At 41.3% G+C, this 13,064-nt stretch overlaps 1 protein-coding gene across 1 annotated transcript; it reads left to right on the top strand.

The window, feature by feature from the left end:
- Positions 1–177: 177 nt before the first annotated feature.
- VPS26A (VPS26 retromer complex component A) lies at positions 178–12,767 on the top strand. The gene is made up of 9 exons (XM_080597540.1): positions 178–332; positions 2,810–2,959; positions 4,515–4,590; positions 7,029–7,185; positions 7,569–7,733; positions 8,182–8,288; positions 9,279–9,347; positions 10,165–10,307; positions 11,051–12,767. The coding sequence occupies exons 1-9, from the start codon at positions 330–332 to the stop codon at positions 11,162–11,164; spliced, it is 984 nt and encodes a 327-aa protein (XP_080453666.1). The 5' UTR covers positions 178–329; the 3' UTR covers positions 11,165–12,767.
- The last annotated feature ends 297 nt before the right edge of the window (positions 12,768–13,064 follow it).

Raw genomic sequence — 13,064 nt, forward strand, 5'->3', positions numbered from 1 at the left:
CTTTATTAGGGCTGGACGCTGTCTTGTTTTGCTACATTAAAAGCGTTTATTAGGGCTGAACACCGGTCTGTTCCGGCAAAACCACCGCCCCCCGACAGCGACGCCATCCCCTCCCCCTGCCCCTCCTCCCGCCCACCACAGCCGCCCCTTCCCGCCCCTTCCCTCCGCGCATGCGCCGCCCCTTCCCGCCCCGCGGGCGGGCCGGGCTGGTCACGTGCCGGGGGCGGGGCGGAGTGTGGGCGTGGCGTGGCGTGGCGGCCCGGAGGGTCACATGACAGGGGCGCGGGCCGGGGGCTGGTGGCGCGCGGCGGCGGCGGCGGGCAGCGGCCATGGTGAGTGGGGGCGGGGCGGGGCCGCGGGGCGCCAACCGCCGGCCCTCAGGGGCCGCCTCAGGCGGGGCGGGGGGAGAACGGGCTGCAACGGGTTAAAAACGGGTTAAAAACGGCCGAGAGAGGGCTGGGGGCTGCTTAGCGGAAGGGCTGAGGGGTGGGGGGCGCCCCGAGGGCTTCTGCGGCGTGCGGGGGCCCGCAGAGGCTCGTTGGGGCTGCCCCGGGGGCCCCTCGGGTCCCTCAGCGCGGCGGGGTGGCCGCGGGCCCGCAGGAGCACAGCCTCTGCCCACCCTTTGGCACCAAGCCTGAGGCGTAGGGCAGCGTTTGGCCAGCTCCGTAAAACCCGGCTTCTGTCATTATTATGCTAATAAACCCTATTACGGCTTCTGAAAATAAACTTCTCGTCGCGCGCAGTTGCCCTGCGGCGGTATCTTTGGTAGCAAGCGGAGGAGATAGCAGCGGCTGGTGCCTTTATTCCGTGTGTTCTCGGCCTCTCCACATGAGGTCGTGGCTCATCGCTGAGGATTTGGGTGAAATAGACTCGGACAGAGCCTTCGGAAGTGGTGTGCCAGGTCTGCCCGCTGCTTTGAGGGGCTTCAAAATGTGGAAGGTGCTATGTAAACATCTCGTGTAATGCTTACTGAAAGGTAGTATGCTTCCCTGCTTAGCTTGGGGCAAAACTATGAGGCTAATCTGGACAACAAGTACAGAACTAAAGAAAAAAAATATGGGTATGATAAAATAACTTGTCACAGATAAAAATAGCCCAATGATCTGGAATTCTTGGTGAAGTTTTCTTCTTTCTCTGTTCCTCTCTCCAAGGACCCAAATTCAAGAACAATTCTAATGTGCAGTCACTTTTTAAAAGCAACACAACACCCTAATTTCTTGTTTGAGCAGTGAATGCACATATGTGCTTGGCAGAAACTTGGAGGACCGCTCAGTTATAGGATTGACCACCTACCTGCTTGACTGCTTTTGCTTTCTTCAGAGAATCTGAAGTATATGTGACCAGGCTTCAGTTACTGAGCTACGTACATCTTTGTGGATGGGATTAGGGCTGCTTACTTTTTGAACAAACCCCAAGTCAGTTTAGTCTTGTGTGAATTGCTGTTTTATAGCTCCACGTTGCACCATGTCTTGCAATACGTTACTCAGTGTTCCTACTGCTAGGCAGCTGCATTCATATTAAACTGTATTTTAGATTTTTTTGGTTATTAATCAAACAGTTAAAACTTGAGGTCCCCAGAACGCCTTGAGTGCGTGCTTATTCACTTTTTGAGGTTAAATTGGTGAAATGAGTATGACTGTTTTGTGCATACCAAAATCCACTAGCTGAAGTGGATGCTCTTATTGAGAACCAAGTGTAACTTCTCAAACCAAAATGTGTTCTTAAAAAAAGAAAAGTTATCCTGAATTAGCAAAGTGTTGTCTGCTTTAGTACGTCAAAGCAGATTAGTGCCTAATTCCTAGGAAAAATGTGGGATTTCACACTAACCTTGTTGAGTTTCCCACAGAACTGCTAAACATGTTTTTCAGTTTCTTGTAAGAAATGTTAGTGCAAGGTCAAAGAATGATCTTCCCTGCTCTGTTGTCTGATAACCGCTCAAAAGTTCATGCCCAGAGAATGCTGTTGCAAGGTGAGGACAGACATTTAAAGCTTACAGCGCATCGGTGCCTGGAGCAGAATTACAGGTAGACTTGGAACACGCGAATCATCTGATGTCAGGGTTGCGTAGTTAAGGTAGATTGTGTGAAGAGCTGCTGTCTCCTGAGCCTGCTAATGCTCTCTTTGTTCCTGAACAGAATTACAGGGCGTAGGAAGAGGCAGCAAATAAAAGTTCCTTATTGAACTTTGTCAGCCAGGAGGTTCCTTTAGGCCTTCTGTAATATTCCCCTGATAGCTGTTTCTTCTCACCTTGCTTTGCTCCATCAGTCCTCTTACTTCTGGTCATCGTGTTACTGCTGTTTATGCATTAAGTTATAGTGGGTATCAAACAATGCATATTTTTTGGCATAATAGCTCAAATCCTCACCCAGGTGGAATAAATTTGTTAACAAGATTTTTTTTTTTTTGGTGTGGTTAGAAGGGATTCATTTTTTCAAAGTGAAATCACTGGTTTAACAGTAAATACGATGAAATGTTGCAGTGGCAGAAACCAAAGTTGTGTTTGCGACAGTAACAAATATTAGCATTTTAATGTAGTAGTAATAATGGTAGCTATGCTGCATACTTTAATAATAAACGTCACATTTTTGTAAGTACAACTGCTGCTTGTTGCTGTGATTGCAGTTACTCGCTAAGTGAACAACTCTCTTTTGTCGTTGCTATATCTTGGGTCTTTAATGCAGAATGGCTTCGTAATTTCATGGAAACACAAGGGGTTTTCCCCAGTATAAGGTGCACAGCTGCAAGTAGATACTGCATTTAAAATGGGGTGTCCTCAGTGAAGTAATTCACCTAATTCTTGTCATTCCAGAGTTTTCTTGGAGGCTTCTTTAGTCCCGTTTGTGAGATTGACGTTATTCTCAATGATGCTGAAACACGAAAAACGGCAGAAATCAAAACAGAAGATGGTAAAGTGGAAAAGCATTTTCTCTTCTATGATGGTGAATCTGTTTCAGGAAAGGTAACTTTTTTTTTTGAGTGGCTATTAATTACTGCGCTGATTGCTAATGCATATAGGAAATGAAATGAACAAACATAAGCAAGCGTGGCCATTTCAGGTTGTGTTGTTACTGAAAGAAAACACTACTTTCCTGTATCTGGTCTTTTTAACCATAGTTATTCAGGCAGCCGACAGAACTGAGCCTTTTCAATTTTTTGTTCATGTTTGTTTCTGATAATCTTTTCTGGTCTTCATGTTTTTATGAATAAGCTGTTTGTGCGACCATGTGCAATCCTGTCGTTGCTTCTGACAAGAAAGTTATTCCAAACGGGACCCGCCCTTCCCCTTGAACTCTGAAATCCACAACTCCCATGTGTGTAAGAGTAATTTTGGCTGGTGCAGCCAACCTGCTTTGCATACCCTGAAGCTAAGCCTTACGTTTCATGCCCTGAAGTGGTTTCTGGAACTACATCAGAGGGGCAGCATGTTACGTTCAGCTGGCTGTTGAGTCAACAGGAGTTCTTGGTGCGGAGATGTAGTTAAAATTACCAGAGGGATTCCGTATCTCTCAGAATTCCCCCACAAGAAGTCCTTGCTATCACTGGTTTTACTGGAGTCATTCTCTGAATATTTCTGTTAGGATTCACTCTTCCTTCAAGAAGCTTGGGCCAGCTATTGGGTTCTAGGACTGACTTCTAAATACCTCGTTCAGTCTTGACTGACTGATTGTCACTGGGCACCTTCCTGCTCTTAAGTTATCTTTCCACAGTAAGAGCTTGCTTCTCTACAAAGATCCTTTCAGGGATGTGAAACTCTTGCAAGACAAGCCTCAAACTCGAACAGAAGGAACTGGCTTTTACGTGTTCACTGACCTAATGACTTCTTGCTTATATCAGCAAGTCCTGAGAGGCCTGAGTTTTGACTAACACCAGCACAGTGGGATCGGGGGGTTTGGGAGAACAGTAATTTATAGGGCAGCTTCCCTCTGTCTCTTCCCTTCTTTTCATCACAGAGGTAGGTCATTCAAGTGGTTTGCTTTCTACTCGGATATCAATGATATATTGGATTTTAAGGTACAGGATTTTCTCTGGTAGTAGCTGCCTAGTGCAGAAACATTGATTTATCTCAAACTAATACTTGGCTTTCTGCTGAGGAAAGGAGTTGAGTGCACTTGACTTGAAAGGAATGCATCTAATGGGAGTTCTTTTTTGGACTTCAAAATGTTTTGAAGCTCTCTGCTCTCAAAGATGGCAAGGAGGTCACTGCTGGCTTATGTGAGCTCTACTGAAGCTAGGGGTTGGATTCCTAATTGTGAGGCTCAAAGGTTTCAAGGCTGCTCACTAAGTTCAGTCTCATGGATGGCTAGATTTTTCTCAAAGGCTTTAGTGGGGCCTTGGTTATGCTTAATTTTTTAATGAGCTGTTTGACTCGGTTCTTTTCAAGCTCAGGTAGTGCTGTTGAGAAGAGTTTGCAGTTTTTAAAAAGGAAATTGCTACATGCCTTTACTAAGACCATGTATTAAGTGAAAGTATTAACTTTTAACTGTTGCTCTATTTTTTTTTTTTTGCCTTTGTAGGTGAACATCTCCTTTAAACAGCATGGGAAGAGACTAGAGCACCAAGGAATTAGAATTGAATTTGTAGGACAGATCGGTGAGTTTTGAAACTACGAAGGGGATGTTAGGTGGGTGTGGTGTGTGGAACTTTGCATATGTGACTGTCGGCAGTTTGGCTGAACCATTGCAACCTGATCGGGTTAGTAGATGACAAGTGCCAAAGGAAGATTATATTCTACTAATTTTAACACAAGTGACATACTAATTTGTGCTAGTCAGAAAATCACTGGAAGGGAGGATGTGTACATGTGAGGGAGAGCTGGGCTGGCAAGTATTTTGTCTGACTGGCTAAGAACATGATTAAGAACCACTAGAGATTTCTGAAAACTAAACTCGGAACCATGATACACATTGTTTCAGCTTTATGTATTTCAGTCTACTCATTTATAACTTAAGAATGTTCTCCACTGATTATAGGTGGTAAATTACCCTGTTTTGAAAAAACAACTCAAAGCACTTAGTTTTTTTCCTGCTTGTGCCTTTTGTCCATGTTTAAGGTTTCAAGCCAAAATACCAGGTGTACCTATTGTGCTAGACTTCTTAATTCTAGTCTTGAATTCTGGCTCTGAAAGACAAGAGAGAGAAAAGAAATGATGGGACAGCCTACAGTAAAACACTTCTGGAAATAATTGTTTTAGAGAAGCAATAACTATAATTTTGTATTGTTAACAAAAAGTAGCGTTGAAGCTTCACAGGACCTGTGTGCTTTTTAGCAAGATGATGTGGTATTGACATGATAAGCATAATTATCTCTTAACTGTATCCAAATCTTGTTTTGAGCTGTGAAGAATCTTGGCTGTGTCTAACCTCTTAGCAGTCCAAGTAACCTCAGCTTCTTGAGGCTGATGCTGAAATACCTTCTTTCTCTGTTAGAGGGCTGTTTGCATTGTTGTCCCCCTTGGAAGTAAACCTTCAAGTTTCAACCTCATAAAATTGACTTTTTGGTTGGCATTTAACAGATTGCTCTGTTTCTGCTCAGTCAGTAGGCTTCATTACCCTTCGTGTGAACTGTTGTGCAGCAAGTATGACTGAGTTCTGACACCTGCTGCTTTATGCTTCGAGGATCTGATCAGTGGAGCCATAAAAGCAGGCTGGTAGAGTGAAACAGCAGTGCAAAGGAAATGAGGTGTTGAGAAGCCGAGGAGAAAAAACAGAGCTCCCATATGTCAGCTTTGTTTAGTCTGTTGTCTGTCCTCTAATAGTTGTATATACATGTTCATCTACTCTGATGGATGATTTGTATTCTCTGAATGACTTTAACTTGATGGAGTTTATCAAACTTTATATCTTTCTGGGTCTTTCTCTTGTGCTACAATTTTAGAAATTCTCAAGGAGTTGCACAGGAGTGGCTTAAGCTACTGCTTATTTTACTTGTTCATAATTCTTTGTATCCTTTCAAGTTTTAATATAGTTAATACAAACAACATCCTGTTAGTGTGACTTCTCTCTGCACTACATGGAGACTAGCTCTAGCTGCACATCACAAACATATTTTAAACCTACTCTTCAGAGTATTTTTCTGACTGGCACAAAAAATAGTGGACATACAACAGGAAACAGACCTTTTGTTATTTTAACACTTGTCATAGCAAACAAAGCGCACCTTTTATTTCTGGTTGTAGCAGAAAATAAGCAGTTACTAGTGAACATATAAGTTTCTATCAAATTTGCAGTGATAAACTGTGAAGTTCATGTTTGTTTATTCTCTTCTGGAATGTTTCAGTCTGTGCACAACCACTTCAACTGCCACTTACGTTCTTACCTGATGTTTTTAGGTGTGAATTGTGGAGCAGCTGTTTTAATGTACTAAAGCGGGTAGTCTTTTAATGACGATGTTATATTTCTCTAACTTTTTATCTATGTGAGGATTGCATGGCATAGACCTACAGATGAATAATAATCACAGTGGTCTAGTCTGGTGACTGGAAATGTGGTTGCTGTGTGATACTGGTGTGTTTATGTTTATGTCTTAAGAACTTGTTTTCAAATGACCAACTTACACCAGCAGTAATGATAAACCATTTGATAAGTGGTGTTGGCCTGTGGGATACCGTTTGGGATCACTGGCATGTCCTTAATGGGCTAATCTTGCTTTGCTTAAGTTTTGTCCTTTCAGCAATAAATGTCAGAAGCCAAAACTGAGCTATGCTATTTACAAAGGATGCAAGGCAAGAGGTACTTGAAAAATCTAGCTAAACTGTCATTTAAAGAAATGGGGGGAAAAAAATAAATTTCATGTTAGTGAAGCTTCAAGTATGTGTTCTTCTTCACTGCAATTGGCTCTTTAGGAATCCTTACTGTAAGTTGCTAAAACAGAAGATAACTTTGAAAAGCTGGATAAAACATCTGGTCAAATGTGTTGCTCAAATCAAATTACTTGCTTTTGTCTTCTCCCATCTGCTCTTGGCAAATTAGAGACAGTTTTGTTTGCTAAAAATAAACACTGAAACCCACTTTCCTCTTCCTCAACTGTAGAGCTCTTCAACGACAAAAGCAATACTCACGAATTTGTGAACTTAGTGAAGGAGCTTGCCTTACCTGGAGAACTGACCCAGAGCAGAAACTATGACTTTGAATTCATGCAGGTTGAGAAGCCATATGAATCATACATTGGTGCCAACGTCCGACTGAGGTTTGTAACTGCTAGGTCTTCTCTCCCCTCTTGTCCTGCTGGATATTTCATAATTTAGCAATTGTGCTTACCCCCTCATGCCCCCACACTCCTTGGATTTTAAATCACGTTTATAACAGCAAATAGCTAGTTTGCCTTTTTTCACAGTGTTGAGAATGCCTCTTCTATGTTATTTGGAATTGCTCAATATTACAACATGATGTTTATGTGGATCAAACTCTTTCAATTCAATCAAATGAAAATAGTCCATATATTTTGGTGTCTTTCCTTTCTGCTCAGTTTTAAAGAGAATGCACTGTGGTCTTTGAAAGAATGACCTGTACATCAGAACATGAAGGTGTTTGCTTATGTAATTCTTGTTACCTTTATGGCTTTCTTCCTAGATATTTTCTAAAAGTGACAATAGTGAGACGACTGTCAGACATGGTGAAAGAATATGATCTGATTGTTCACCAGCTTGCTACCTACCCAGACGTAAACAACTCCATTAAAATGGAAGTGGGCATTGAAGACTGTCTTCATATAGAGTTTGAATACAATAAGTCAAAGTAAGTGTAACTTAGAATGAAACACATTCAGGTAAATTGGTAGAAAAGGGTAGGATACGGAATACTTGATGAACAGTGTGGCACTAGGGAGTTGAAAAGTAAAGCGACACTTTCAGTGATTATGGTATTGAGCTGTCTGGTTAATTATGATGGCCTTTCTTGCCTGTTCTGCCTTCAGTACTAATAGGAAGGTCACTGCAGATGCTTAAGACTTCATTTCTGCATTTATGATTTTCGAATAAAACTACAGTACTTCATTTACCAATACTGCAGTCATGGAAAGGTGTTAATATCACCAGTGTGGCTGAGGTATTTAGCTTGGTGGGGAAGTGAGGTCTGAGTAATGAAGGGGCAGATAAGGTAACTGCCTCTAGAAATTGATTGAAGAAGGTGTAAAAGTTGTTTTTTTTTTTATTTAATGAACCCCTCTTGTTCTGTTCTTTCAAAGGTATCACTTAAAGGACGTGATTGTTGGGAAAATTTATTTCCTCTTAGTGAGAATAAAAATTCAGCACATGGAGTTGCAGCTGATCAAAAAGGAGATTACTGGAATTGGTAAGAGAAACAAAGTCCAAAAGATGTGCTTCTTCCTCACTGATGTTTGACTACCATTTGCATTTTGTGCTGCGATTATCATACTTGAGGTCTGTGGCATTGTTTTGGGGCTTTGATGTTAGGCTGGCCTCACAAACTTGAACCATTGTAAATGGAACCTTTGCAAAAAAATATACAGAAGCTTAAGTGGCTTTGATAGATAACAAACAAGGGAAGAGGTGTAAAATGCATCCTGAAGACCTCTCTGCCTCTGCAGAGTAAAGCTAGTGAAGTGGGCTTGGTAAAGAGTGGCGTGAAATCTCTCCTCTGCTCTAGAAATGTATTATTTTCAGGCAGCCAAAAACTGATGTGATGAAAACATCTAGGGGCTTTGAGGCAGAAACAGCTCGATTATTGCAGGTTGGGCTTGCACACTGTGGGACTAGGAAGGCAGTAAGGTTGTGGCTCACGACTTCCTTCCCAAGTGGCTGGGGCCTTAGTGAGTTGTTTGTGTGGAGATTCAAGAACGCCTCTGTAGTAAGAGAGGAATAGCACAGAGCTCTACTTGATTGCATGCTTTGTGGCTAAACTAGATAGTGCTTTAACCTAGACACTGGAGAAAGGTGGCTCTTGTGCTGGATGGCAACTCCTCCAGTATCTAGTCTGGTCATGGCCTAGCAGAGTCAGTTATGAGCACTGCCCATGGAACAGAACAGTTTCACAAATCTTACCCTGCATGCTTGTCCTTTATTTAAAGCCTGCATACTGAGGACTCCCTTGAAGCACTGGCTACTGCCTCTTTTGTGTCAGTGCTAGGAGGAGATAGTAAAGAGTAGTTACTCTGTCTAGGAGCTGACTTTGCTCACTCTGTGTGAATACAAAATAAAGGCACAAAAATAATCTGGTGGTATGTAATTTAAATGCTGCAGACTAGAAATTGCTGTGATAAAGCTTTGTAGATATGTTTAAAACTGAAGCATGTGTTCTCAGAGTGATAACTTGTTTTATCAGGACCTAGTACCACAACAGAGACTGAAACCATTGCCAAGTATGAAATAATGGATGGTGCACCAGTTAAAGGTAAATATTTGTGATTCTGTTTTGAAGGGTAAGCATTCTTAGTTAACTGCCTAAAAATATGTGGATTATGAGAGTGACTTGTGTAAACTTTTATTGGAGAAAACACCTTTCTACTTAGGTTGCTGTAATAATGCTGGATTTTCCTATTTAAAACAGGTATTTTCACTAACTTAAGGAATTTTACTTGGGACCGTAGCAATTCTTTCACTTAACATTGAAAATTCTGACTGATCAATTTATCACTGCAGTTTAAACCCGACTCTGTGATGTAGATCAGCTGTAGAGAGTTCAAGATGCAGTTTCTTTTTGTCTTGCTTGGTTACCATGCTTCTACTGACAAAAACACTTCTACCTCTGACTTCATGCTTGCCAGTGTTTTTTTTTTTTTTAAACAAGCATTCCAGCTCTGAGCAGTTAACTGCATAACTTCGGGACTCAGACATGCAAATGCTTGTAGATGCCACAGGTGGCAGCAGTACTGTGAAGGTGCTTCAGTAGCACAAGGTAATGTAACTTAGGTCTCATCGAAGTGTGATGATCAAATTTTAATCTAGACTCCTACTTGCTTGCTACTACTAGTGGGAGCTGGTTCTGATGACTGTGTGGAAAGCTCTTGAATAATCTGAAACCTAATGAGGTGCAAGTGACTTACTGGTGAGAGGACTCTTGTCCTCTTCCCTCAGATATTGGAAGTCTGGTGTTCCCATTTCCCCTGCAGAAAGAAGAGGCACAGAACTTGGGAAGGTGCCTTTATTTTGCGTGGCTTCTGAGATTATTACCCAGTTTTCAGGAACTAATTGAAACTTTCCTTTTCAAGGTGAATCGATTCCTATCAGACTCTTCTTAGCAGGCTATGACCCAACTCCTACAATGAGAGATGTGAACAAGAAATTTTCAGTGAGGTACTTCTTAAATCTTGTGCTTGTGGATGAAGAAGACAGACGATACTTTAAACAACAGGTATGGTCTATAGGGATTTTGCCTCAGAATTCTGGGGTGTTGTACATTCTGCTTTAGATATTCTATACATTAGAATGTATATTCAGCTATGCTTCATGTATGGCATAAATGTTTTTGCTGTTGAATGTATTGGAAGCCATATAGAAAATATTAGCTTGCTGAAGGAAGTCCTGGAGGGAGGCAGGTATGACAGATACTATTTCAGCAAGGATATAATGCTCAGTGCCATAAAAGAATTTTGTACTGTGAATATCCAGACAATATACTTTGTGGCTAAAATGAGTTAGATGCGTTTCCGTGCTTGCTCTTTTCTAACTACTACAGATAACGTCCCTTCCCAGCATTATCTCAGGTTCAAAACTGTAGTAAGGTCAAGATAATTGACTGAAACACTAACAAAAGTTGAGGACCTGTTAGGGGAAAGAAATAATGAAAAAGGTCACTGGAATGAAGCCATGTGGATTGTGACAACATATATCAGAATTTTTCTTCTAAAGAATAGACAAGGTGATGTATGTGGGAAACAGAAGGTAACTGAAGCGTACAATGGCTATGATGGATAATATGTAAATTGTTATCTTTCTGTTAACTACATAACAGAAAGTGCATATGGAAAATAATGGGGATCCAGAGGTTTTTCAAAAGCCTTTGCCTATTCCATCTAGGAATTTATCCTGATGATAGTTGATACTACTGGCTTAATGGTAAATGGCTGGTTCAAAAGTGTTTGCTTCCTCCAATAGGAAATAATTTTATGGAGAAAAGCGCCTGAGAAGCTGAGGAAACAACGAACAAACTTTCACCAGCGATTTGAATCTCCAGAATCACAAGCATCTGCTGAACAACCTGAAATGTGAACTGGTAGGAGGCGAAAAACTTTGCAATGCTTCAGCAGGTTAAAGATGGCGGCAGCCTGTGGGGAAAGAAGGCCAAAATTCCCATTACAACTGTCTTCCTTCGTCTTGCAGTGCTGCATTTACCATACTACTAAAACATTCTTCAGTTAAACATTCAAGTATGTATATACCTTTAAAATAAAGTGCTTTCTCAAACACTGGAACTTTCTTAAGCTATTTTATACTGCACATTTACTTTTATTTGGTAATGTTATATGCACTTGGATATGCATAAGCTTAAATCTAGTTGTTTCCACGCATGGTAGGCTGGTGTATTTGATTTTGCTGATCACCTATACAGTGAAAACAAAAGCATTTCCCTTCTCATGTTGTTTATTGCATGTCTTTTTCCGATGTTGCTTATTTGCATTTGTTTTGTTTTGAAATGGCAGTAGGGCAAATGACTAAATCACACTAAAAAGGTTTATGGTGGACTTGTCCTAAGACTTCTCATCACTATATTAGACAGGGTTTAACTCAAGCTGCATGTATATGCACTATGACTGTAACTGGAGCCTTCAGACACCTTACCAAGGTTTCTAAGAAGCTTTGAATTTCTTTGCTCTCTCTCCCCCCAAGTTCTGACTTTGCCATTCCTCCCTTAAGCCTTTCATCTGAGTCGCTCCTGACTGTTGGGGGTTCATTGCCCGGTAACGAGTGACTTTGGAGATGTTCTCATGATTTCACCTTTGGGTGGCAAGTGGGTAAAGTATCTGAACGTAATTCTTTCTCTCGTTGATGAAATAAACTCTAGTAACATTGATTATTTTGCGAATACACAAAATGTGGTTCCTCCTGGTTTCACGGTTCTATTGTCTTCAATTTTTCCTCATTGTCTTGATAGGAAAGGCAAAACATCTTCAAAGGACAACCTCTTCCTCATCCATCTAAGCCCGTGATGAGGGTAAACATGCTTCTTGTGCTCTTCTAGAAAGGTATTTTCAAGCCAGGCAAGCCTCAAAACTGTTAGAAGCTTGTCTAGCACAGCAAATTGTTTGTCTTGATCATCTTGTATGCATTTAGTGTTTGAAGAAATAGCTTAAAGAAGTTAGCCTTCATCTACTCACAGTTGAGCATGTAGTCTGTTATCAGACATGGGGCTTGGGCATAAACTGAAGCCTGCTGTGTGGAAGGCTACTTGCGCTTGTAGTTCACTTGGCCTTTAAACCAAGACTTCTCAACTTCAGTGCAAGTGTCATTGGTAACCTTACTTTATGAGTAAGCAAATTACTGAATTACTTTTCTGTAAGAACTGTTTTATTACTGTGGCACTTTGATAAAGCAGACAAAGATTCTGTGTACTTTATGCTAGAATACTTCTCGTAATATGAATATCTTTGAGAGCAAATTTAATTCCCTCATGTAAGTGCCTGTATGGAAATTTAAAAGAATAAAGTAAAAAGCCAAATATTTTCATGGTCACTTGCATGTTGTTATCTGGAGACTATTCTAAGAGATTTTGAAAACTGATTGTATTTAACCAGCCTCAGATTGTGCAACCATGTATAATAAACAAGAAACATACTGAGCTGCTCTTTCAATTATTAAAATAGCTGTATTCTCACTAAGCATCTGGGTTGTCTTTGTTACGGATGGGAATGCTGAAACTTCTCCCAGCTCTGCCTCATGACAGGGCAGCACTGCTGTGAGAGAAGTAAGCTGGGGTAGCTAAATCAGTGCGTACAAAAATCAGTGCGTACAAAAGTGGTTCAGGTGGTGCAAGGATCTTAAAAAAGGATTTGTTTTTCACAGGGATACTTGTGCCATGTAACTGAGGTAACTGGTGGTGCTGTTCTTCTCTAGGGTGTCACAGCTGAGATAGGAGCGCAGCTGCGGGCTTCTGCGTGAGGGGGGACGAGCC

This window comes from Anser brachyrhynchus (assembly GCF_964034855.1).
Source record: "Anser brachyrhynchus genome assembly, chromosome: 6".
NCBI classification, from domain to species: Eukaryota; Metazoa; Chordata; class Aves; order Anseriformes; family Anatidae; genus Anser; species Anser brachyrhynchus.